The sequence below is a fragment of the Artemia franciscana genome, chromosome 7 (assembly GCF_032884065.1).
Source record: "Artemia franciscana chromosome 7, ASM3288406v1, whole genome shotgun sequence".
Lineage (NCBI taxonomy): Eukaryota > Metazoa > Arthropoda > Branchiopoda > Anostraca > Artemiidae > Artemia > Artemia franciscana.
The window spans coordinates 25,310,890-25,337,108 of record NC_088869.1 but is presented as its reverse complement, the minus strand read 5'-3'; the positions used below and the strand labels follow the sequence as shown (position 1 = coordinate 25,337,108).

The 26,219-nt window shown below is 34.0% G+C and overlaps 1 protein-coding gene across 8 annotated transcripts in view; it reads right to left on the bottom strand.

Moving 5' to 3' along the window:
- Positions 1–1,666: 1,666 nt before the first annotated feature.
- LOC136029063 (fasciclin-2-like) overlaps positions 1,667–26,219 on the bottom strand; it is a 196,992-nt gene continuing 172,439 nt past the window's right edge. For 6 of the 8 annotated variants that reach the window (XM_065707095.1, XM_065707098.1, XM_065707096.1 and 3 more), the window contains 6 exons: positions 25,805–26,070; positions 21,932–22,121; positions 17,158–17,226; positions 9,180–9,314; positions 6,298–6,433; positions 1,667–3,876 (listed from right to left, as the gene is read on the bottom strand). In XM_065707095.1, coding sequence (XP_065563167.1) covers positions 3,774–3,876; positions 6,298–6,433; positions 9,180–9,314; positions 17,158–17,226; positions 21,932–22,121; positions 25,805–26,070 — 899 coding nt within the window. In that variant the 3' untranslated portion in view covers positions 1,667–3,773. The remainder of the gene's footprint in view (positions 3,877–6,297; positions 6,434–9,179; positions 9,315–17,157; positions 17,227–21,931; positions 22,122–25,804; positions 26,071–26,219) is intronic. The other 2 variants (XM_065707101.1, XM_065707102.1) reach the window with 1 other exon arrangement.

Genomic DNA, 26,219 nt, shown 5'->3' with positions numbered 1-26,219 from the left:
AAAGTCAACGGATGAAAATTCTGAGATAGCCATTTTATTTAGCGTAGTCGAAAACCTTGTAACTATGTCTTTGGGGACGACTTACTCTCCCACATTCCCCATGGGAGGGGCTACAAGTTAGAAACTTTGACCAGCGCTTACATACAGTAATGGTTAGGACGGTATTTGGCAATCTGTCATCATTCATCCGCTAAACGTGTCCAAGCCATCTCAACCTTTCTCTCATTATAGCGCTATAAAGCGTGATTGAACCCTAAATTTTAGCACAGCTTACTATCTTAGATAAGGTCAGTCAGTTGGGTACTCAAAATAATTCGTAGATATACTGATAACTAATTAGAGATAGTCCGAATTGATTACCTTAGCTGCCGCTGGAAAATTACTACTGGAAAGATTGATGGGAACATTTACTAAGGATTTTACTTTTCAGATTGCCTTCGTCTCGACAAAAGATGGTGTGGGTTTCTTCACCCAAAACTAAATACTACACATCTTCTTCGAGGCTGGGGTTTTTCTCTTTACTTCAGGACCTCGACCAAAGTTTCAAGTTGAGTTTTCTGCATTAAGTTTTGTCTACCGCAATAATTCAGTTTTATAGAGAAGTGAATAGTAGGTTTCGGTTTAACACAGCGGACCAGGCATACTCTTGCGGCCCTCGTCACTAGGGCTGGAAAGTGGGGAGGCAATGCAGTGGAATATATTACTTTGCTGGTTTCGTGAAGCACACAAGTTTACATACCGATGAAGTAATTCCTGTTCTTTCATCTTAAGAAAATTAAGAAATTATTCTGATTTTACTTCCAAACTTGTCAATAAACGTAATGTAAGCTGTGATTAATCAAATGTGTGAATGGAGAGTTTCTAAAACAGCTTGAATTATTGAAGCTTTTCTAATGTGCAAAATAGCAAGAGAGAGAGAGGAAATAAAGAGAAATCAATAAATAAAAAATATTCGACGACATATGATAGCAACGAATGAAAGCGGTAAAAGAAAAAATCGTTATCGGACAGGCGAGAAAGAGTTATGTGATTTCAAATAACAATGGATAAGATGGAAAGGCTTACAGGTAGCAAAGAAAGTAGTACATGATGCCGAACAGCAACAGAATTAAACTACTAGTGTCCAAAATTTAATAAGTAGATGAAGACCAATAGGAGAGCTTATTCTCACTTTTTGACACATCTTCTGAATTATATGCGCATTTCTTGCACAAAGTAAAAACAGCCATCTCTGTATTGCAAAAGAATATATACTTTTGGCTCTTACAATAAGGCAGCTATCAGCAGGGTTGTAAAAATAAAAGTAAATAGCTAAAAAACTGTACGGCTCTGAAGACGATTTCCATACACAGAAGAAGGAGAAACAATCAATGTGTAGGATTTCGATGCAGTATAGAAACGGTTGAAGTTCCTAATCACGAACCATATACTACTTCAACATCAATTTATAATGATATTTTACTAGTTCCGAGATTTAGCTAGCGATAGCTTGAGCCAATCAGAATTTTCCAGACAATCCTTTGAAAAATGTTGGCTCAAATTAGCGTCAGCTAAAACTCGGTATTAGAAATATCTGATTTTGAATAGGTTTTTAGCAAGTAAAAAAAAAAAAAAAATTCCGATAAGGCTGGCCATTTTTTGATAAAATATGAAAGTACTACACAGATAAGCAAAATCATGTTTATTTATTGATAACTATGCCACAAAAGCAACAACTAAATAATCATACAAACTTAAAAAAGAACATAAAAATGGAATGATGATCAAATGTTCCCGTGTTCATAGTCAGTGAGTAATTGTGTTCTACTTTAAAGCGCAAAAGCTAGGTGTGAAACTTCCAGCGTTGCCAAACACCCAGAAATTTGAATCAAAGATGAGAGGGTATCCAAATAAATTCTTCGAAATTCGGTACATTTCCACCGAAAAGTACCGAGGGAAAAAAGTAGGGGGAGATGGCTGGAGGGGATAAAAGAGTATTCAAATAAAAGCTGCATATTTATGGGCAGAGTCTGGTTATTTTCTAATATCTACAAGAATAAAGAGTTCTAAGCTTGATATGGTTCTAAGCTAAGATTCTAATGGGAAGTATTTCATAGCTGCTTACTGAGAAGCACGAAGTTGTAATTCTCAATTTCATAGAAAGGTTGAATAACAAAACACTGTTACTACAAATGTTCCTGTTATTAGGAAACCAAAGACATTAGAAATACGATATGGATCAGGCTCAAGAACGTATCCAGGATTTTTTTTTTTTATGGGGGAGGGGTCATTCTTTTGGGAGAGGGGAGACTACTAAAAAAACGGATGAAAAATTTGTTTACATGCATTATTGTTTACATTGGTGTGAGTTGGACATTACTTCGGGTACGAGGGAGGGGTGGTTAAAACCGGTACCCCCCCCCCGGCATTGGTAGCCTGACTCAAGCTACCAAATTCTTCGCAAAACTATATTTCTAAATTTGATCTCAAATGTAGTCCCCCACTTTTCTTCATAGTTTTTAAATTGTTATATTAATTCTACTAGCATGAAAAAGCAAGTAAAATTGGCAGAAAAATACAAATATTTCAGCATATCCTATTGTTAAAAATTTAATAAATTTTCAACAAGCGGCTGTCCCAAAATAAAAAGGCATTTATTCATTTCTGTACGTGACTTTCGATGAAGCTAATGGCGCGATTTCTTCCTCTTACGAGTGAAAGTTCAGAAAAAGGAAGGTGATATCTTTCGATCTTAAAAATCTACGCATAAAGCCGTTTGTTTTGTTTGTGTAGACATAGCTAAAGTGAAATGAAAGTGAAAATGAAAGAATAATAAATCATAAATGAGAGTTTGAGTATTCAGTTTTGTTTTTCACCCCCACCCATCTCCGAAATAAATATCCCCTCCCCCAAATGGCAGCCCTGTATGTCACCGCGATTTAATCAATTGGGTTCTATAGGTATTATCTTTAATTTCAGTAATTTCAAGTAATAAATTTCAAGTAATTTCAAGTAATTTCAGTAACAAAAGTTGTTTTGTTTTTAATTTATTCTACATAATCGCATTTAATCTGTGTTATATATTCACCCACCACGTATTTGTTACTAAATTTATTTGTCTGAAACCTTCATATGTAAACTTTCATTAGACTGTACATACATAAAGAGCAATTGTACTGTTTCAAATTTCTTTTATAGACAAAAAAACTATTCGTTGACAAAATACTTGCTGTTTAGCAAACAACCAGTAATAATATATAATACTGTCTGTTTTGTTTAATTTTAAAGTATAAATTTATTTGTTAAAATGTTTTGGTAAAGATAAATATATTCTACTTTTGATCTAAAAGAAAGAGAAAAAAACTTGCTACTCACAAAACATATATAATAGCACATAAAGCGCTGAGTTTCATTATAAATATATTTTTGTCACAAGAAATTTCCCAGATGTTTTCTTTTCTAAAATAGAGGTCTCTTGTTGTACGTACACGAAAAAAAAGAAACAAAGAAAAGGCTGCACTTAGGGAAAGGGTCTTTACTAGAGTTCACTTTATACGGTAAACTTCTAAATATATACACGGGATGGTTATAAAATATGTTCAAATCAACTAAGCTCAAATATATATACAACGATTGAAAAAAAGAGAATCAACTCTGCAGTGGTATAAAAAGGAGAATAAATTTAAGACAAAGTAAAAAGATCAATTCACAGAAAACTGAGTTCCCGCTGTCACAAATTTTACATTTGGCAATCATAAAAATATCCCAGTAATTTCTAATAGGGTCAGACTAGATTAAACGATTGAGTCCTTCGCAACACTGGTTTTAGATGCAGACTTCTTCATGTCGGGAAAGCTTTCCACTGAATTTGACACTGGAGCCTTCTTTTCGTTGTTTCTGAAAAAAAGGGAAGTGGAAATTAAGGTACTAAGGACGTAAAAAAAATATACATATTAAACTCCGGACTCATTTCGTTTCTGTTAATACCTGAAAACAACAATTCTTAAGATGGATCTTTTGGTTGTTGCAAAATTATGAGGTTTTTCGGGAATTATCACATTTAAGTAAGTACTGCCATGTTGAACCCAGAAAATAAACAAGCAAAACTAATTCTTTAAATTTTACAACGTTTTTTCCCTCCTTAAATACCAACCCTCAACAATCTACTAAATCCCAAGGACCACTACACCTGCACCTACACCGCTACACATTCTCAAGGTGCTTGGTACCACATGTTCGTGGCTTATTTTTTGCTGATGTTTCCCTCTATTATTTTTATTTTAAATTAGGCATCCGAAACATCTCTGGGACATCTTGCTATACGAGCCAAAGAAACTTACTAAATTTTTATGGCCCTCTAAATCATGGCACCCTTGGGCAATGGTCTAGATTGGCATGATTATAACATACGGCCACGATTAGGAGTCATTTCACTTCAATGGCCAGGTTTCATGGCTTTGGTAAAAAAATGGCAACGGTGCTCATTTTTAAATAGAAATCTAAAATACCTAGCTTTGTAGACATGCATATTTTTAGGAAGGCTTTCAGAAAATTTTTCTTTCAACCAGACATGCCAGCCTAGATAAGAAGGGATAAAAATGACGTTTGTATAACAATAACATAGTATGAATTCAAGACCAGGGAGACCGATAATGACATCAGAATTGGGAAATTACATAACTTATTATCCATTTCCACCCAGAGTGAGGCCAGTGGGAGATGAAAAATTAGAATCTTAATTTGCCCCCCACCCCTCTCATCTCGCTTAGGTTGAAAATGGGGTAATAAATTATGTAATTTTCCAATTCTGATGTCATTTTCGGTCTCCCCACTTGAATTAATAGGAAACAACCTTTGAATCCAATTGAAATGACTCCTAATCGTAAAATTTGTAGGAAAACTTTCATGAGGATATTACTAATAAAAACAAACCGACAAAGAACAACAAATACATATTTTTCAATACAATATTCAAATAAAGGTTCCATAAAAAATGGCTAATTAGCTGCCTTGATATGCTGAATTACCGCCATAACACTTCCCGATAAGGCAGTACCCCTTTATGTAAACTGATACGAACAAATTTTATCAACCCAGTCTTTTTCACGTTTGATAAACCTAATTTTGATTAATTACAGTTTAGCCTGGGGTTTGATCCCCGTCACAGCAAGGTCAGGCGACAAGCTTGTTACTTGTCACAGTAAAAAAAAATCCCAGCAACAGAAACGTCAATTCGACCCCCTATGCGTCAACAATGGCTAAGGAGAATCTTTATCCTTTTTTTATGGTTTCTGAAAGAGAAGGAAAAGAGTAGTTTTGTTAACCTAGGCTCTCAGAACAAGTTTTATCATAACATCCCTTTCGTTTTCAATAATTGACTTTTTATAGGGATTTTTCATTTGAATATATATCCTAAAAAAAACACTAGATTTAGGAAAACATCACCAGTTTTGAAAAAAAAATAACACTACACAATAAAGAAAATTATTATGAAATCTGATAAATCAATAGGGGTTGGCAATCCTGTAAGTGAATAGGGTTGTTTTCGTTTTACAGAGCTTTTCATGATATCGTGTCGTCTGTAGGTATTTATGCTCTTTGATTTAATCTTTATGACATTATGAGTTGCTGACAAGAAAAATAAAAAAAAAAAATACAGAAAAGAATAAAGCAAAAATGAAATTTAGGCTAAGTAGGAGGTTATGAGGTTGAATTAGAATTACCAAATTCTTCTGTAGTTACGAAAAGGTTACATGCATACTCGACTCTGTCTGCCTACTCCAGCCGATAACTAGGCCCTTTCGCCCTTACACACGCAGCCTTACACTTTCATTGCTCGCCACTATAATCTTATTGGCAAAATGAAAACTATGTATTAGTTTCAAGTGTACATTGAAGACAGCCCTAGATAAAAATATTGAATTGCCAACTACGTAAATACAACACGCCTTGAAATCCAGATTAAACAAATAAATATACCGTAGCCCGACCCTAAGCATTTGTAATTCTTGGCACTCTTTTGGCTTTGACTAAGCCTAATGCTGCAACATAGTCACAATTATTTCTTCTGAATTTATTTAATTCGCAAAAAAAACTAGGGCAAAAGGATCAACATTTCTATCACAAAACTTATTGCGATGTCGAATTTGATTCTAGCACTGGCAACAGTTTATTCTTTCTTCAATTGTAACCCCTCGTATGATAAAAGGGGAAATATGAAAACAGACAAATTAGGGATGCTGAAGTGGTCTTTGGAGGTCAGATGACCCACAGTTTAGGATACCTACTAAAAAATGGAGGTACAGGTTTGAGACTTACCCGTTTATCATTGGGGCAGTCTCTCTCTCTTCCAATTCATTTTGAAGAGGTGATTTGTCAGTACCATTATTTTCTTCAGATATTTTCTCATGATTTGACTTGCCACAAGTACGAGTATATATCCATGCGATAGCACCTGGAAGAAAGTTTTTTTATTTACAAACTTATCATTGATTTTATGCCTAAAGCCATTTTTAATTTAAGACCGCTGAAAACTAAATATATCTTTAGGAGCCGATTGACAACGTTTATAATAAATGTTTGCCGCTTTTCGGGTTGGTTGAACTTCCGTTGGTCTGTCTATGTCTAAGCGTTTTGAAGGTTAATCGCTAGCTTATTTTTATAATCACTGGATTGATTCCTCACAAAGTTGCTACACACGATGCTAATTTTATTTAGATCCAAACCCCAGTAAACCCAAGGCTTTGCATTCTGCTCAGTATACAAAACCACAAGTAAACTGCTATCTGATTTGAAAGAAATTGAGGATATAAGTGGATTTCTTCAAACATTGAGAACATATCATATAAATCAGTATGGTTCTAGAATTATTTAATGGTTAAATTATAGCAAATGAGTTTCTAATTTCTGTAGCTGTGAGACAAGTAAGCGACAGAGATGTCAACCTCGAAAGCCTGTAAGTTTCCTTGTTACGAGTCGAGTTAGGACTTTCGAGCATACATCATTATCCAGTGTCATTCAAATAGCCTATAAGTGAAGGAGCAGAAATCAGATGTTTTACTATTGAATCCACTCAAGCGGGGTATGATGATCCCAGAGTGGTATTCCCCACTGTCTCCCCTACAACAATACTAGGCGTAGCATTTTCGAATTAGTACTCATTTAGGCTGAGTGTCGGCAGTATCATATAAAAAGGCTACAACTCAATCCAGAACTTAGCAAGTATGCACAGGATCGGCTTTGCAGATTGCTTCGCCCATTTTCCATTGTGAAAAAACCATCTAAATAAGTCTTTGGGACTATCGTTGGAAAAATTCAATTGCTTCCCTCAGCGCCCTTAATATTTTTTTCTTAAATCATATGCTGCCTAAAATTAGAGATCCAACAACAGGAAAAACTGTCAACCTGAAGATTGACAGTTTGACAAGGATGAGGGAATATCGACCACGCCATTACTGTTCTTAAACGTTATGTCCTTGGTTAGTTTTGCGTTCTGTTTGAACTCCTATTTGTATCAGATATGAATATAGTGATTGCTTCATTAATTACCCACCTTGCAGGTCAATGGAACCTTGCAGGTTGTCAGAACAGATCAATTTGATTTTGAGCGTGGTCTTAGAAAAATATCCATCTAAAAAATTTGTTTATTTTGGACTAGATTTTTTAGGTCAGTAAGCTTATTCTTATTTTGTACAATTCCAGGGAACCAATTCATGAACTTACTAAGCAAAAAAGGGATGTCAACAGAGCTAAATCTAAAAAAATTACACCAAAATTTTTGTCTTGTGTGAATCAGGCTATGAGGAACTGTATTTCAATGGGGTGATTTTCCGCAGGGGGGGGGGATACACAAGACAAAGTATTCACTGATACAATCGGCTTTAACCAGCGATGCTCAGTTACCTGGAACTACAGCCTATACCAGGCTTATCCTCGTGCATTGGGTTTGTTCCCAAATTATGAAACCGTGCTTATTTTTCCCCGGAAAAAGAAGATCTACCATCCCTCATACGCATGACATGGCCTAACCGCTTTACCCTCTCTTTCATTATAGCCCTAGAAAGAAGGGCTGGACCATAGTTTCTGTACAGCCTTTTGTTTGACATACATTCAGTCCAATGAATACCTCAAACTAACCTTATACATTTCCTCTGAAAAACATATTGTATTTATGACGTTCTTCTTTGTGAAGCTGCTACAAAAAAAGAAGTCTTCTCTAATTTATTTAATTTTCAAGTTGTTTTTTATAGCCTATAGAAAAAAAGAAAAAAGAATTTTTTTTAAATTATAGAAAAATTTCTACAGAAATTTTTGGGGGGCGGTTTTGTCGAGATGCAGTTATATATCTATAGATTTCATACACAGGTATTAAATAATGTTTATTTTTCACAAGCTATGTATAAATAAACAATAAATGATAAATAAAAATTGCCATCAAAATCAACGGTACACTAACAAGCTATTAACTTTATTTTATAATTCGAACAGAAAAAGGTAGTCGTGGCCAACAATCTGCCTTCTTTACCACTTTATCTTGATACTTACTTTACGCTGTTAATCAATTCAGAAAACAGCTCCTTCATTGTATAGTTTTCGACAGACTTAACAAATTATAGTTAATATTATGTTATTTAATTACTATTTCCTGCTCTTATCGTTTTCTTTTTAAGGTGACTTAGTTTAAGGGTTTTTATTTTCAAAAGAAGCCAAATTATATCCCAGTACAGGAAAACACGATATTGTGTACATCTATCAAAGATTATTTAGATTAAACTGTCGATCTACACAGGAGATATTTTCTTTTATTTTCTTAACACTTTCTTTTACTTTGATGCCAGACAGCATTAATAATAGCGCCATAACGATCATGACTATAACCCTCATCTGCAATAGAAAACGTTCATGAAACCAACAATTCATTTTTAATACGATTGGGGTTTTTTGAATGTCCTAAAGTCACCCAAAAAGCCTCTTGACATGGACCAAAACAACAATTCTTGAAATACGTTTGCTCCGTCAATTTCTTAATCAAGATTTATCCATCTTACCAAAAATAATTTTCGTAATTTCGTTCTGGCAGTGTCTGACTCACTATTATTCACATAATATCACTATTATTCACTATTATTGTTTCTTTTTTTTTAAATAGCTAGCTGCCAAAAACACACAAAAACAACAAACAAACAAAGAATTAATCTTACCGACACGTTTCGTGAGACAGCAAGTAGTATCAACAATGATAAAAATGATGAGAACTGCAACGACAACAGCAAGTGCTACAATATTTGACCCACTCAAATAATCCATCGATTGTTGCTCAGTAGCCTCAATTGAACCTAATGAAATAATTCTATATTAATGATACTGTATTTGTATCAAAATTCTACCTTATACGGCAATGTACGATTTTATTGCACTTCAGCCAAACGGAGTACATTCAGTTTGTAATACAATATAGTTTGTAAATACAAACTATGCAGCTGCAGGTCTGAAATTAAATACCCAACAAAAAAATTAACTCAGTAAGCCCCAGTTACTATTTCAATTCAGATAACTTAAATCCTATGAAAACTGCGGTGTCAACCGATTTCACATGTAAAAACAGAATTGCTGAATTTAATCTTCAATAGGTTTTTAACGTCCTTCTGCTAATCTTTCTTTCAATTCTTTGTACATCTTGAATTGTTGCAAGTATAAAATGATTGAAATTTAATTTTCTTAATATATATATATATATATATATATATATATATATATATATATATATATATATATATATATATATATATATATATATAAAATATATATATATAAAATATATATAAATATATAAAACATATATAAAATATATATATAAAATATATAATATATATATATATATATATATATATATATATATATATATATATATATATATATATATATATATATATATATATATATATATATATATATATATATATACTTAAGTCAGTCCTGTGTCTGGTTTCAAGTTTATAATGATCAAATATATTAAAATGAACAGAGAATTAGCCCTCTCAGGCAGAACCCAACAAAATTCAGCTATGTTTTTTTCTTTTGTTAAGACGATTGGCTCTTCAGGTCATTTTTTTACCAGGAGGTTAAGGTCATTTTGTTACCTTCTTTAAAGTTTTTTTCTTAAAACTAATGATGCTCCAAAATATTGGCGTTTTGTCCTGTTTTATCACTGGTCGACAATTTTACTCGTTTTTTCCCCGTTTATTGCTTTCCATTAAGTTATTTCAAACCGGGACGAATCAAGAGCGTATAAAAAACTCCATTGTTAGATGAATGGTAAAATAGCTTAATTATTTCTAGGATGTCATATAAAAACAGAAGTAATTAAGTATATTACTAAAAATCCTTTTATTTTGTAAATATGAAATTTGAATAACTGTGTAGGAAATAGTAACAATTACCAAATGATTTCACAGGTAATTAAGAGGAGCGTCTTTAATATTACGTGAAATACGGACAGGAGAAAGAGAGAGAGAGAGGTAGAGAGAGAGAGAGAGAGAGAGAGGTAGAGAGAGAGAGAGAGAGAGAGAGAGAGAGAGAGAGAGAGAGAGAGAGAGAGAGAGAGAGAGAGAGAGAGAGAGAGAGAGAGAGAGAGAGAGAGAGAGAGAGAGAGATTATAATTTTCCATAAGAAGACCACCCTATGATGTTTCTTGAATCAAAGGATTTTACGAACAAAAATGATTTTACGAACAAAAATTCCTACAGCTAAAACTGAAAACAGTGAACAATCTTTACCATGCTAGAAGCGTATCTTCAAACTCTCCATGCATGCTGGAAATACGGCAACTTGGTTGCACGTAGGCATTATATAATCAGCTAAAATATTTAGCCTTGTCAGGACAAAAATCGTTCATTCTCGAAGTCGTAAGCAAAAAGAAGCTTTCAAATCATAGCCCTTTCAAATAAATTATTCCCTTATATTTTTCATCAACTGCGGGTCCGTTTATTAAACCCGACGAGGCACTGAGAAAAGCATTGGTACGTGCAGTGTTAAGTTAGTCTAAAACACCAAATTAGCAGGGTCCTCTTCAATTGTGACATCTCTATGCATCACGATAGTGTAACTGAATGCTATTTCCAACTATAATTTTTAGCTTTTTAATGATCTTTATCAACTTGGAGGGTAGCTTTTTCAAAAATAAAAAGTCACATTTACTTTTTTTATTGCATAAATAAGAATCAAGAGAGGAAGTGATACTACAGCAAAAATAAAAATCTATATTGTCACCAATATTTCGGCATTTCCTGAGACATTTGCAAGGTGTCATAACAGCAGGTACAAATTTACATTATCTCAATAGAAAAAAGAAAATATGAAACGACAACTGTATTATAACAACACTTTACAAAACACAACAAGTTAAAAAGGTTAGCAAAAGAAGTGGCAACACTGTTGTAGGGGTCATTAGTTACAGGCCACAACACCAAGGGTTTGAAGGGCAGAATCCGTTCGGCTAAAAAAGCGTTTAAAGTCTATCTAGCTATTAAGCGATGTTTTTATAAAATGAGGTTACCACGACCACAAACAAACAGGCATCAGGGCCTTACCTTGTGATGTAACTGCAGTTGAATCGCTTTTCTTTCTTCGGAACAAAGGTTCATTTGTTATGTTCAGTAATAGGTAGTAGGTCCAGTTTCAGTTAAAGTGAGGTCCAACGGAAACGAGAAGTTCATGAAAGGAGCAATTTATTTGAATTTACCTTCTTCTATCGTTTGGAAGTTGATAAATTTTTTCAATACATATGTTGGATCTCATATACTTTTTGATTTAAAAACTAGTGCTAATGAGTCAATAACTAAAATTCTCCAAAAGCTTAAAATCCGATGTGAAGAAGTCTGGCTTACTCTCATTAACAAAAAGATATCTTTTTTTTACTTTTTTAATATCTCATACAAAGGGAAATAGCTTTAAGTTTATCAAGATAGTGTTTGGTAAGATACTACTGTATAGAAAAGTTTAAAAGAAAAATAATGGATAATATCAAAAATAGTTGCCACTACAGTTTTTTAATGCACCGTCGTGTCCATTTAAAAAAAAAAACAGCATCTCTTCGGATAGCTTGTAGAGTAAAATATAAGATATCACTGTAGCATTGTGAAAATTTTCGATCTAAAAGTAAGCAGTAATTAAGAACAAGTCAATCAGTGTTGTTGTGTTAACGAAACATTCTTGATTACGACTAGGCTTTCTGGTTCAGTTGCATAAGTCTCCGAACAGCAAATATAGTTCAATATATCAAGCTAGGCTAATAGGATTGTAAAGAGTTCATTGAGCTATATTTACTTTTTTGATTTGTTGCGGAGGCACAAGACCTAACCACAATATAATTTTTCCTTTTAAAGTTTGATTTGAAATGCAAACCAAATCTGCCCACTTTTGTAAATATACTTGTATATATATATATATATATATATATATATATATATATATATATATATATATATATATATATATATATATATATATATATATATATATATATATATATATCATTTTCAGATTTATCTTAGTGGATCAATGCAGAATAATCAAAGTGCAAGTTTGGTTTTGAACAACAAAAAGTTCAGATGCACCGCCAATCTACACGGCCAGTCAATAACTGTGGACGATGGGTCAACCATAAAAAGCAACATGCCATTTTTTATATTACTATCTTTTGATTTGTGTCAGGAGAGGGTGGGGAGAGAAAAAATATCATTCCCTCTCCTTCTTTGTGCAAGTGTGAATAGAGTATATTTGTATTTTCAACGTTTGTCTTGAATTTGGTAGTTCAGTGGTTCACTTTGTGTGTTTATGAAAGTACATGACGTGTCCCCAAGGACATGCTCTAGATCCTTCAGTAAAACGATATTAAAAATAAAGTTCTACAACAAAAATCAAAGAGGAACAGTATAACTAAAAATGACGAATAATTAGCTCATTTAAGGAGTCAAACTAAAACAACAAGAAATTTGAACAACTAATATATTTAAGAACTTCTTAGGCACATTCTTTGTCAACCTGCAAGAGACTCTAGGTGGGCGTGCCTTTCTAAACAGCTAACAAACAAGCATTGGTCTAAGAGAGTTATACTTAATCCCGCCGCTTACCCGTGCCATTTAACCAAACACTTCGAAAACTATAGTTTCAATGACTATCTTAGTTCTATCCTAGGAATGACGCACGGACAGACATTTAAATACTTTGTAAACGTTGAGCAATAGCCTTTGAACAAGATCTTATTCCTTTTAAAAAAAGTAATACTCGCGTTTATTATTCAGCAGTTGACTCATATACTATAACTAAATTAACCCCTTTCAGTGGTTCTTACTCGAGCTTTTTGCTTTGAGAGTATCAACTATAGACACACACGAAGGGAAGCAATGACTATCTTGGATCGTGTATTCGTTTTTCCCAAAGTTTTGTACCCCCAAGACAAAATTCGAGTACTTACAAGACTACCCAGTATTTTTTTTCTTCGTAGTTTTCTTTTTATTGATAATATGAAAACACTCTTTACCGAGTTTAAAGCTCATTCTAAGATACGTAACACTAAACATAACCCAACAAAGCTTCCATGGATTCTGATTTTTTATTTTTTTTTTCAAGAACACAAAAGATTCCCAGAACTTAGCACAGTTGCTACAAGCGGACTTTTTCGTACCAACTGTGTGTAAAATATTGGAACTGCTGAGTTCAGTACCCAAAGATAATTTACTAGGCACTAATTTATGGCAGGACTTTTTTCGGTGGTACCAGTTAAGTGAAGCGAAAATAAATCATCCATCAATACGTGATTGAATAGGGTTGAGCTCAATATCCTCAATTTGAGGAGGGAAGCGAGTACCATTTGAATCAAACAATACGAATGATAAAAATTAACTTCGCTCTCTACTCCAAACCCCCCAAAAATATTGATAAAGCTTCGGATTTGGATGACTGAATGAACCTTTATTCCGTTCAACGAAATTTCTCCACTAGTTGGTATTCCCCCAAAACGCGTTTGATGCCTCTGAAAAAGAGCCTTGTTTCACTCCTTTAAGCTCTCGCAATTCACTGGAAGTGTGTCCTTGCATTTTCATCCATTTTGACTTTTATCTTCTGTTAACCTGGTCTAAAAAGGCCTAAGAGTAGGTGTAAGAGTTTTTTTTTTGTTTTTTACAAATAGTTCTTTTATTTTTCCAATAAGATTTTCATGAATTCAATCAAAGTAGTCACACTACAAATTAAACAGGAGATCCACTAATTAACATAGAAGGAAAACGGATTCTACACCTGTCCCACAATATAGCTAGTTGAGAATTATAGAAAGCATCCATAATTGTACTTCCCAAGTCAAATTATCACCGCAACTGTTCAAAATAAACTTTTCTGTAGATTACTTGTCCTTCAGTCATGCTGCGGGAGGTGGGGGGGGGGGGGCAGTTATCCAAGAATTGGAATGGTAAAAAATTAAACTCTAATTAGATTGTACAACGAAAATGAGCTGTAAAAATCTAAATAATACAAGCTTCAATTCAAATACAGAAACTAAAAAAAAATTATAAATTTTCAAAATAGGACACATTTTCCTAAAGTCCAATTCCCATGAGTACTTAGCTAGAAAATCAATATTTAGGTATAATTATTGTCAACCAATCATATTTTGTTTCTCTTTTATAAGTCTTATTGGTCCACAATGATGGATGTCTAGCTAGACACATATGAGAACGGGGCTTTAAGGAATTCTTCACATCCCACTTCAAGTCTTGGTATCAGGGAAAAACTTCTAGTTATTAACATTGGGAAGTTCAATACCCCAATAAGCTGATTAAACCTCTTAATCAGAGTGCCCCTAAAGTTCAACAGGGAAAATACCCCCAACCCTCATTATCAGAAATTAAATTTAATTCCTCTTTGAAAAAGATCTTGCTTAATATTACAAGTCACCTTTGAATTATGAATGCTTTCAAAAAAGGCTGTTGTAAATACAAGGCTAGGGCAAAACCTTCAGCTTGAAAAAATAAAATGTTCTACGTAGGAGCCCAGGATCTAGCGACACCCTTATATTGTCATTGTCACGTCTAAAGGTCGTATCTGAAAGTTTCCCTTTTGATGTAAGTACAATAAACCGTTGGCTAAGCTGTTTTCAAGGGGAGGATCAATGGGGCAATTTATTTTCAATCACAATTTCATCTTTTTAATCTATATTGCTCAGCTACTAAAAAGAACATGCCAAGCAGCATTTTCCGACATTTATCTCAAAAGTGTAAAAATGTCAGATGCCCCCTATAGGCGTAACAATGCGGATATTTAACAAGGGTCTTTGTAAAGCCAGCCAAAACCTGACTGCTTTGTCAGAGAAAATTAACGTCATTCTGCAGAACGTACGGAATTTTTAAATTAGGATTTGCCCTATAGCTAAAATAGCATTTGTTGGTCTTAGAAAAGAGGTATACACCATACTTTACGTTTTAACCCTGATCATTAACCTATATACAATTTTACAAAAAAAAAAAGAAAAAACGACATACAATTCAAATAACTGACTGTAACTTAAAATAGGACATATCTTAAGGCGTTTAAAACTTGTACAAAAGCAATTCTCTATATTTACTGTTAGATCTCAAAATAAGTTCAACTCACTTCGAAAAAAAGGTATAACCTGGTTGTCTGACGAAGATTGTAACCACGAAATCAGTTACAAAATAATAAACAAACTAAAATCAAGGAATTAAAATTTGGCCACTGTCTGCCCCTATGACTATTTTGAACAAACGAAACCGAGACACACACTTTCCTCTGACATGAACAAAATTGGTAGAGTTAGAACCGGTTGTTCCGTAAAAACGATTATTTCAATTTAATGAAAAGCAAAATCTTGACAAAAGCAAACAAAAAGTTTGTTTGCGAACGAATGGCGTTAAGGTTTAAAAAAAAAAAAAAAAAAAAATCACTTCTGCATTATGATACTCAGTCTCGGGCGAATTATTTTATGATTCACTAATTGTTCTAGCCCAACCCCCACCCACCCTTAATCACTCGCTTCTTCTTTGGTTCATTTTGGAACATAGACAGTCAATGGTCGATGGTGTATTCACTAGAGTCAATAGTGAAAACAGAGCCAGATCTTCAATGAGATTTTAAATTCATTTAATAGCAAATAAGCTTAAACTAAACACTAAATATGAAAATTTGAGTTTCCAGTCTGTTTTAAAGAAAACATAACAAAACATAGGATTTACCGTTGATGATAGGGTTTTCTCAAATTATTTAATGTTTTCGTAACGTAGAATTGGGAATTCGACTAGCCAGGGTAGCCTCTATTGACTTTTTGTCCCTATTAGGCTAGGAGTAGCAAAATTTGGGGTTGTTTTTTTCTGAGCTTTCATTTTTTTCCCTTGATTTATCATATGTATTTTTTTGGCAGTTCATAATTTTTTCGTCAATAGGTGGGTTTCAATTCGAGCGCACCTCACTGTTGACTCTATTTGAATATTTTTGCTTGTTTGTTTAGTGAATGCCTGGAAAACATGTGAGCAGAGGGCATCTTCCATAGTCAACATTAATTAGCCTTTATATCGGCTATAAACTACTTTATTTTTAGGCACTGGTATATTCATATAGATTATATTGCCAGTAAAGCCAACCATTCGAACATATTCTGTCCATGGAAAATCTAATACATCTCATTTTTCTCTATACGATCTTAAAAGCACTTGGAATCTAGCCAAACAGGGTTTTTGAACCAATACATAAAATATAGATACATCAAGTAGAAAAAGATCTAGAATTTTTACTTCGTAGTCATTGCACTGGCTATTAAAGATATAGCTAAGGTACAATATCGTATCTCTAGATGAAAAGCACTTTAATTTTTGGAGACACAAAAGCAATCCAAAATCATCAAATAAAATTCAACTTTAAACGTGGCACTAAACTTATAACACTTATATGATCCATAGAAATTCGGCAACCCAAAAAGCGTCGACCCAAATGTCATGCACCAGCAGCGTTGTCAAATCAAAGCAAAAAACACAAAGCGATATGCCCTTTATAATGTCACATTCACACAACTCAACACCGGAATGTATTATCATAAAAGAATTCCTTTCTAAATGGATTAGTCTATATCCCCAAATCATGCTCTAAAAGCACTCAAAACGAATAAAAACAGACCAATTGTTCCAACTGTTGTGGCACTCGTCGTCGAAATCGCTGATGATTTTGTAGTTTTGCGACTTGGATCTAAGAAATCATCCGTATAAGCATTTGTATCAAAATAATATTTCGTGTACGATTTTTATCAACGTGACGCAACTCAAAAGACTAGCTTGCCAAGCATCAAATTTTTAGCGAGCAACTTTTTGCAAAACAGAAAGTAAACTGAATTTGGAATTTACTTTTGATTAAGCTATAGCCAAACTCGGCCTTGGAAGCGATAGAACAGAATACAGGCTTAATAAAAAGGACAACTTCTTCAAGGGCACAAAAAAAGATAAAAAGGAGAACCTATTTGACATTCTGGCAACACGAAACATGATTAGTTATTAAGAATACTTTAAACGATAGCAGTACACAGGTTTGGCCATTACAATGGGGGAGGGGGCAAACATAAAAATCGTCCTACGCCCCCATTTGCCTGTGGTATCGCTTGGATATATATTGGTGGGAATACCCCCCCCCTTCCCCTGTGTAGAGACATACCCATATCATATAGTTTTTATCTAGTCAAAACTTAGGTAAAGTATCACTTTTTGGTCGATTACAAGATTGAGTACAAGTATCTCCTATGTATATATATACAAGCTGTCTGGTTTGTATACTTATTGGCTGTATTCAATATACCCATTTATTCACATGATGAGGTGGTAGAGATTTCGCTTCTAACGGACAAAATTTTGCTTCTAACGGACAAAAGCTTACTGTTGAATTTATAAACAGATTATAGAAGTCTAACAAGCCGATGCCTGTTCACATTTTAACTTTGCAATTTGTACGGTACTTCTTTATAAAAAGCTTTTTTTGTTGTTGTTGATGAAATCTTGAACAGCTTCGTATGGATATTCTGACCCTCTTATTGGATGTTTTTGTGATGTTGTGAATGTGGAACTGTTTGTGATCTCATATATATGAGAGACATCTCTGTTTGACGTCTATGTAGCTTTCTTTAACATTTCTTCATGGAACTAGTCTTGTTTTTATGCTGTCCGCTGAGGGACAAGGTATGATTCTTTCAGTTTTTGGGGTTATTTATAAGATCGGTGGGGATGAATTTTGTTTCATTGGAGAGCTAAAGTTGAGATATATTTTGTTAAATTGGAGCACCAATGACAATGAAAATGAAATCAGATCGTTAGGATACTGATTCAGAAATGGGTACTGATCGTTAGGAATACTGATCGTTAGGGAAAAGATCTTTAGGATACTGATTCAGATACTAATTCATGAAATCAGATCGTTAGGATACTGATTCAGATACTGATTCATGAAATCAGATCGTTAGGACACTGAAATCAGATCGTTAGGAAGTAGAAACTTGAACAGCCGTATATATCGTAAAAAATAGGATAAATCCGGAATACATTTTTAATGATAAAGACATCCATATGCGACAACGCAGCTTTGATTGTTGCGGTACCAAATAAAAAAATAAATAAATGCGGGTTAAAATCTGGAACATAATAAGCAAGAAACACATCGCAACAAACATCATAAGAAGCTTTAGCTTTTCTTTGAAGGAGTGGTTATATTTGGCAGTCAACAAACTGTGTAAATTTAATTTTTAAGGAAGAAAAGCGTTGTCAAGGTGGCAACAGTGACGATGTGTTACTACCCTAAAAACTTTACATTTAAAAAAAAAACTAAAAGATAAATCTTAGATTTTCATGTACGAATTGAAATAGATAGATCGAGAGGAGAAACAAAATGTTGCTGCTTGGGGCAGTAATGGGAGGAACTCGGCTAGGGACGCAAAAAAGAGTACAAAGCAAAATAAAACACAACAGCACCCACAAAAAAGCATAATTTTTGTGTGGGAATATCGAAGTTTCATGGTCAAAAGACCTTCTGTGGCCCCCCTCTTGAGCCGTCACTGAATATACAAATAACAAATGTGTTATGATTTAAAGGACATTAGATATAAATATATTTATATGTTGTTGTTTTTTTTACCAGTAGTTTTAAATATATTTTGAAACCTGACTTATTAAATAAAGACTCAATAAAGATATAAAAAAAAATAACGTGCAAAGGCAAAAAGAAAACAGTGGGAGAAGAACTCACTCTTTGCACATTATGCCCCAGAACTTACAATAAGCACTCAAATCACTTTCGAAAGGTAACACAAAACCAGCGCGGACGTGACGATCTCAGAAACGTAACTAACACAAATTTTATTATTTTCTCTTTTTGGATTCAATAACTCTTGATTATGTTAGCTTTCTTGTTCTTTATTTGCAACTACAAATTCAGCTTCTTTCAACAGTGATGGATGGTAGATGTTTGTTTTTTATTTCAGTTTGGAATCCAAAAATCCAAATTATCCCATTAATTTCTTTTTCAAGAATAATTTCTATTTTTAAGCTAAACGGTAAATAATGATTTTAAACAATAAACAAATTGTCTGTGAATAGAATTTGTTGATGAATAAACGATATTTAATAGAAACTAAAAGTGCGAATATATTTATTATGATCCTTAAAACTGAATAAACCAGATTTGATACCTCCTCCCTCCACTGCCACAATACTTTGCTTGATGTTTCTTATAGTTTCTTTCATTTTACTCTTATTTCGTCTATTTATTGCGTCTTTCAACTTATACCCCTTATCTCTCCCACCCAGAACAAATTAAAGTAGAACTTACGTGTTTATTTTTATTATGTTTCACCTACTCATGGTATTCAACTACTCGAACAAGGTAGAAATTACGTAGCCAGTGGCTACATAATTAGGTACCATGGTACAACTAGGTACCATATTAGGTACCATGACTTATGCTCATTTTACACAGTCTTTCCATGGATTTGCCGAGTAACTATATTGTTTTCTTCAACCCTGGATGTATCGATAAATGGAGAAAAAATAGCTTTCATTGACTATATACCAGTAGATAGTAAATACATAGCTCAATGAACAGCCAAAATTTACAAAATCGTTTTAAGATATTTGTTGAAAAAGTGCAAAAAACACCTTGCGTATGGACTTCATGTGATCAAGCACACCTTAAGAATATCGGAAGATAAACATGGACATACGCAACAGTATATAGCAGTCACTCTGCATTATCTTTTGCTCTTATCCTATTGGACTGGTTTTAGATGACAACAACTATAGTTGTTTGAATATCTTTCGTTTTTTTTTTTATTGTAGTGTTTAGTTTAATCCTTTTTTATAATACATATTAATTTATTTAAGCTAGTTATTTCCTATCTCCTCTCCCTTTTTACAAAAGCTTCCGTATATAAAACCGAAATATACGGACTTTCAACATTATTTGTAGATTTTTTTTTAATTTAAATTTCACTATCTTATTAGACTCAGCAGACGTTGGGTATGTTTTTTGTTTGTTTTTTTCTCCCTGGCTATATTTTTTTCTCCTTGGCCATTTTTTTTTCTCCCTGGCTATGTTTTTTTCTCCCAGGCTATGTTTTTTTCTCCCTGGCAATGTGTTTTTTTTTTTCTCCCTGGCTATTTTTTCCCATTTATCGATGCAAGCAAAATCACTAAAAGCTTTATGGTAACATGGCAAATGAAAGAAACAAATTTTAAACAGTTTAACTTATGAAAAAATAGAAAATTTTCGCACTACGTTAAAGTTTTAACACAAGTCTGATCAAGTCAAGTCCAAACTTGGTTATTCACAACGATTGTTTGAAAGTTTCAACAATGATCCCAACCTTTTTCTTCATTTTAAGACCTTATTATAAAAGGAAGTCCATGAGAGTCGAATTTTGCATCCAATAATTGTAATCAAATTTAATAATTATTATAATTTTAAGAGTAATGTCTAGTTTTTGATTGATAAAATAATGTATCTTCAGGCAATTGTTAGGATCCCCACACATCGATTCCTCAATTCCTCTAATCGCCGTTAATAAGCTTCCCTTATTCCCTAAATATCGAAAAGGTTCGAAAGAGTAGGAAAGTAGCTTTTCCAACCACAATAATAATCAAAATAAAGCCAATATATTAATAACAGTTAAGCAGGGCTCAGAAACACGGGCACTTTGAAAGGTTGAGGAAGACGTACTAGCTATTTTGAAAAAGAATCGTCTACAAATTGCCATAGGAGCTCGCTTGACAGACCTTAAGTCAAAGTATAGGCTCTATAAAACACGTTAACCTGGCTAGGCCAAATTTTAGGGATGAAAGATGAAGGATTGTGAAATATCTACTTTCTAGCCATCCATCTCAGATCAAAGGGATATCTGGTCGTTTCCAAAAGAAGTGGGAAAAGATCATAAGAAATAATTCAAAACAACTTGAAGGTATAATGAAGCGAGTAACGAAAGAAAATTGTATTGTTTCTTGTATTTTATATATATATATATATATATATATATATATATATATATATATATATATATATATATTTATATATATATATATATATTTATATATATATATATATATATATATATATATATATATATATATATATATATATATATATATATATATATATATATTTATATATATTTATATATATATATATATATATATATATATATATATATATATATATATATATATATATATATATATATAAAACAGTAGCCATAAAATTTGGAAATTACTAGATAGACAGCCTGCCAAATTTTGTGTCATGCTTCATAGTAATTATTCTTATTTATTTCTATACCACAATCCTTAAAGACTATTCTATAAAAAAAAAAAAAAAAAAAAAAAAAAAAAAAAAAAAAAAAAAAAAAAAAAAAAAAAAAACTCACCCTTGGCAGTTTTAACGATAATGTCTGTTGGTTCACTGAATCCAATGGCATTGTGAGCTCTGATTTCGACTTTATAAAACGTATCCGGTTTCAAGTTCTTTATTTCGAAGCTCACGACTCCCGGTCCGACTTCTTTTCGAATGCTGGGTCCAGCTTCCGTCCAATAAGAACCAACAGTGCTGTTTCTAGCCTGAGAAAGAAACAAATTCAACGAATACCAATGATCATTTTTGTTATCAATTAAAAAGGCTTCTAAAAGGCCATGATTAATCTTTTGCGAATGAATACATACCAAGTTCAGAAGGGCAAAGGTTGGTGATAAAAATCATCCTACAAGGACGGCTGAGGAAGCTTATCCCCTACAAAAAAGGCTTCATAAGCCCTAGATCTAATATTTAATGAAATATAGAAACGGTCTCTTTGTTTTTAAAATTGCCATTTTGTTCCTTTTAATCGTTTTAGGCCTAGTATTTTAAACGTCATTCTTTGTTCCCCATAACTTTTTGGATCCCCGCCCCAGTGTTTACTCCCTAAATACATCTCTCCTTCTTTCCTCTACCATTTGTTTGTATAAGTTTTCCTGATATTGTATCAGAACATTTCTACTCAGAACAGATCCGGTTGTGGGCATTCTCTGTAGTACTTTTAAATAAGTAAAACAATTATATTCAAAATGATGAGCGCAGCCCTATCTGAGAAATAAAAGCTTTCAGTTCAATCTCTATTTGGCATTTTTTACTAATTTCAACTCAAATGTTTGTGTTTACTAACACATTTACGTCGTCTACTGTGCCATTCTTCCAATTGCTTATATAATCGCACAACATCATAAAAGTTTCTGTGACGTACTTTTTGCTGGTCGGGATTTTTTAGGGGCCGTTTTACTCCATAGAGTTCAGATAGTTAGACATTCGGACCGATGCTCTTCCCTAAAAAAAAAAGAAAACCTGAATATTTTATTACTATTCCGTTTATAAGTTTCCCTCCTTACTCAGAAATGAGTTCCCTACCATGTGTGTGAGTTAAAGTTGTAATTTTTCTTAACTGTGAGATTCCAGCAACTTATTTCTATTCAATTATAAATATGCATGGTTTTGACATAGCCAAGTTTAGATACTCAATGTTCTCTCTGGTTTTGTCGTGGTGAATCTTACATATTCAAGACTCTTGTTAGCAAATCCTATCAGTATTTCTCACCTGGCAAGACTGACTACATCGCCGGCGACCCTTCGGAATATATATGTGATTAAAAGTGCAATTGGAGGAGCAAACATCAGCCTAGTCGATTTAACTGATACTGCGCAATATAGCTCATCAGACACAGTGGAGCATGTGTATTAGATACATCAAAATTCAGTGCAGCATTTTGAGCAGGTCTTGCTTCAGCAAAAGTTGCTCTGGCAAGCAGAAAATTATCAGACATTATTGTTTCCAACTCCCAACATTTAATGATATTGAATGCGTGCTTTTCTCGTGATATTATGATGAATTTTGTTCAGCACTTTATGTAACATTTTTTAATATTTTTGTAATTTTGTCTAATACTTTTTTTGCCCTCCGCTCTTGTACCATGTTGATCGTGGGAATAAATGATATGTATATATATACAGTAAATCGGAATACAAACCATAATAACATTCCCCAGTTTACTCGCTTTTAACACTACATGTAGCAAAACTAGCGTATGGTAAGTTTTCTAGTATTCTAACATTTCTAGCAATCTATACTGGCACTTCCATTCTTTTCACCGTAAGGATGTCACGGATTTTTCAGATAACGAGGCAGAAACATAAAATTTTGCACCATCTCAACATTCTATGACTAAATTGATAGTGTAAATTTACCCCTTGAAACTTTACTTCGAACGTCTAAAAACAAATTGCCATCGCTAGCCATCATTCGTATACCCCAGAAGACGAATACCCCACGAGTGGGTTGGTGCGCTGGATTCGAGATCCCTTGTCTGAGAGGACGAGGGTTCGAATCCCAGTGTACCCAATTCTTCAGTTTGGGACGGGGGTCAGTGGCGTGACTCTGTAAGCTTAGCCAGAGTCGACCCAGCTCTAAATGGGTACCTGGAGAAATCTGGGGAAGGTAAATAGGAAGGGTGTGCGAAAGCACAGGATGGCTGGCCCCCAACCCCCCCATTGCACTTCCTGGCTGAAGGGCCAAGAAACGGAGATCAGCACCGCCGGTATGGACTGTAAAGTCTTATGCCGTATCCTTTACCTTTTTTTTTACCTTTTACCCCAGAAGGTAAATTACCCTAAAATTCATTCAATTCTGTCATCTTCACGGGGCTACCAAAGCCATTCTTATTTCTTCAAAAAAGATTCAACAAACGTATCCAGCTTAGAAAAAGGACTAGGGACACAGTGGAGCTTTTTGATACACCTGGTGTACGAGGTGGTAAGTAGTATGGTATACGGTAAGTAGTAGTAGTAGTAGTGTACTATATGGTGGTAAGAGGTCATTTGGACAAGAAATAGATTGTCTTTCCTTGAATCTTTTGACAGAGGCACCGTTTGGGCCAAATCTTGGGGTGGGCATGAACTCCATTTCCCCCCCTCCCCCCAACTTTCACATAAGAAAAAATGCGAGTTTTGGCAGCACATCGATCAAATATTCTAAGTAAAAACTCATTTTCAGCACCCGTGTGTTGCATGGAAATGTACAGTAGCCCAATGTGGAACTCAGCCACACTGACCTCTAAGATTAATTATAACATCAAAGATCATAATAAACGGGGTTAAGTGATTAAACTGAAAGTGGAAAATTCAACCAGACTAAAGGCTGTCCCTCCTCAGCGAGAAACTTTCTTATTTAAGTAAACAATACGTCGGTGAAAGTAATAGGCATGCAGTAATTTCAAATCAATTTGACAGAATGGATTATGTTGGACATAATGGATTATTATGGCCGGCAAAAGGCCCTTTGTGGTGGAAGCTTGGGCCCCCCTGAAAAATCTGGGGTGGGCATTTGCCCACCCCTGACCCCCCCCCCCCCCAAATGGCGCCTCTGACTGTTGAAAAGGGAAATATCAAATAAACATCAATCTTCTCAAAAAATAATGTAATTAAAATCAAGAAGTTGTGGGCATCAAGCCATGGCTAATATTAGAATAAGCCAAGACAGATAGTCCGAGTGAGTGAGAGACAAATCTAGCATAAGCCCTTATTAGGATTGTACAAAAATAAAGTCAGTCCATTTGTTGATAGATAAGTCTATAATCATCCATCCATGCGTCATTCCTAGGGCAGAACTAAGTTAAATAGTCATAGAACTAAGGGATGAAAGATTGAATTGATTTTGGATTAATGCGTGACGGCTAATGTCCGCTGGACTTGTATGCAAAAGTTGGGACTGCATTTGCTTGGACTCACAGGCGAACCCACGTATTTTTTGTTTATCTGTGTTTGTTGCACCAGCAAGTTAGGTTTTTTACCTGAGTTTAAAGCTTGTTTTTTTTTTGGAAGTAGATCAAATTTGAGAGAAAGAAATAGAGAGAATAAAGAAGGGCACGCTTAGGGCTAAACAGTGCCCCTTTGATAACTCTTCAAAAGTGAGTGTAGACAAAGCTCTAACAGAAGACAGTAGATTCACCACTCATCTATCTATCCAGCTACTACCTCCCCCACCCCGAACAAAAAAAAGGAGAAAGATAACCATAACTACACCAAAAAGGGTAATGGTAAGGACGGCCAGTCGAAAACCAATTAACTATAATAATAATAACAAAGATGACTCAAGATAATAATTTTTAGTCTTCTAAATTTTTATTTTTATTTTGACTAGTTTCTAATAAGATTTTAAAATAAGAAAAATATTGCAACTACAAAAGAAATCTAATCACACATAAACATGATTACTCACGGGAAAATATACAATCTGGAAGTTGTCAATTGGTAGCCCATTATCAGGCATGATTCTCCAAGCCAAATCGTACTTCTGAGAGTATGCAGAATGGACTATACCTCCGGTTGGAGTCGCGAGGATTTTTGGTTTCTCTGGAGCTGCTCTCTTTGGCATCATATATTGGGTTTGTGCTCCGTATGTAGAGAATCCAACCGGATTCCTTGCGAAGAAGCGGAATACATATGCGGTCTGTGGTTCCAGATTTTCCAGGATGTACGGAGATTCTAGAAAAAAAACCACTATTAAGGATATCGTAATTTTATAGGTACAACCTTAAATAGACATACTGATTCATACTTTTATAGATAAATCAAACTAGCAAACTCTATTTAGTACTTCTTTATTCGCTGGGTAGATACGGGGGGGGGGGGGA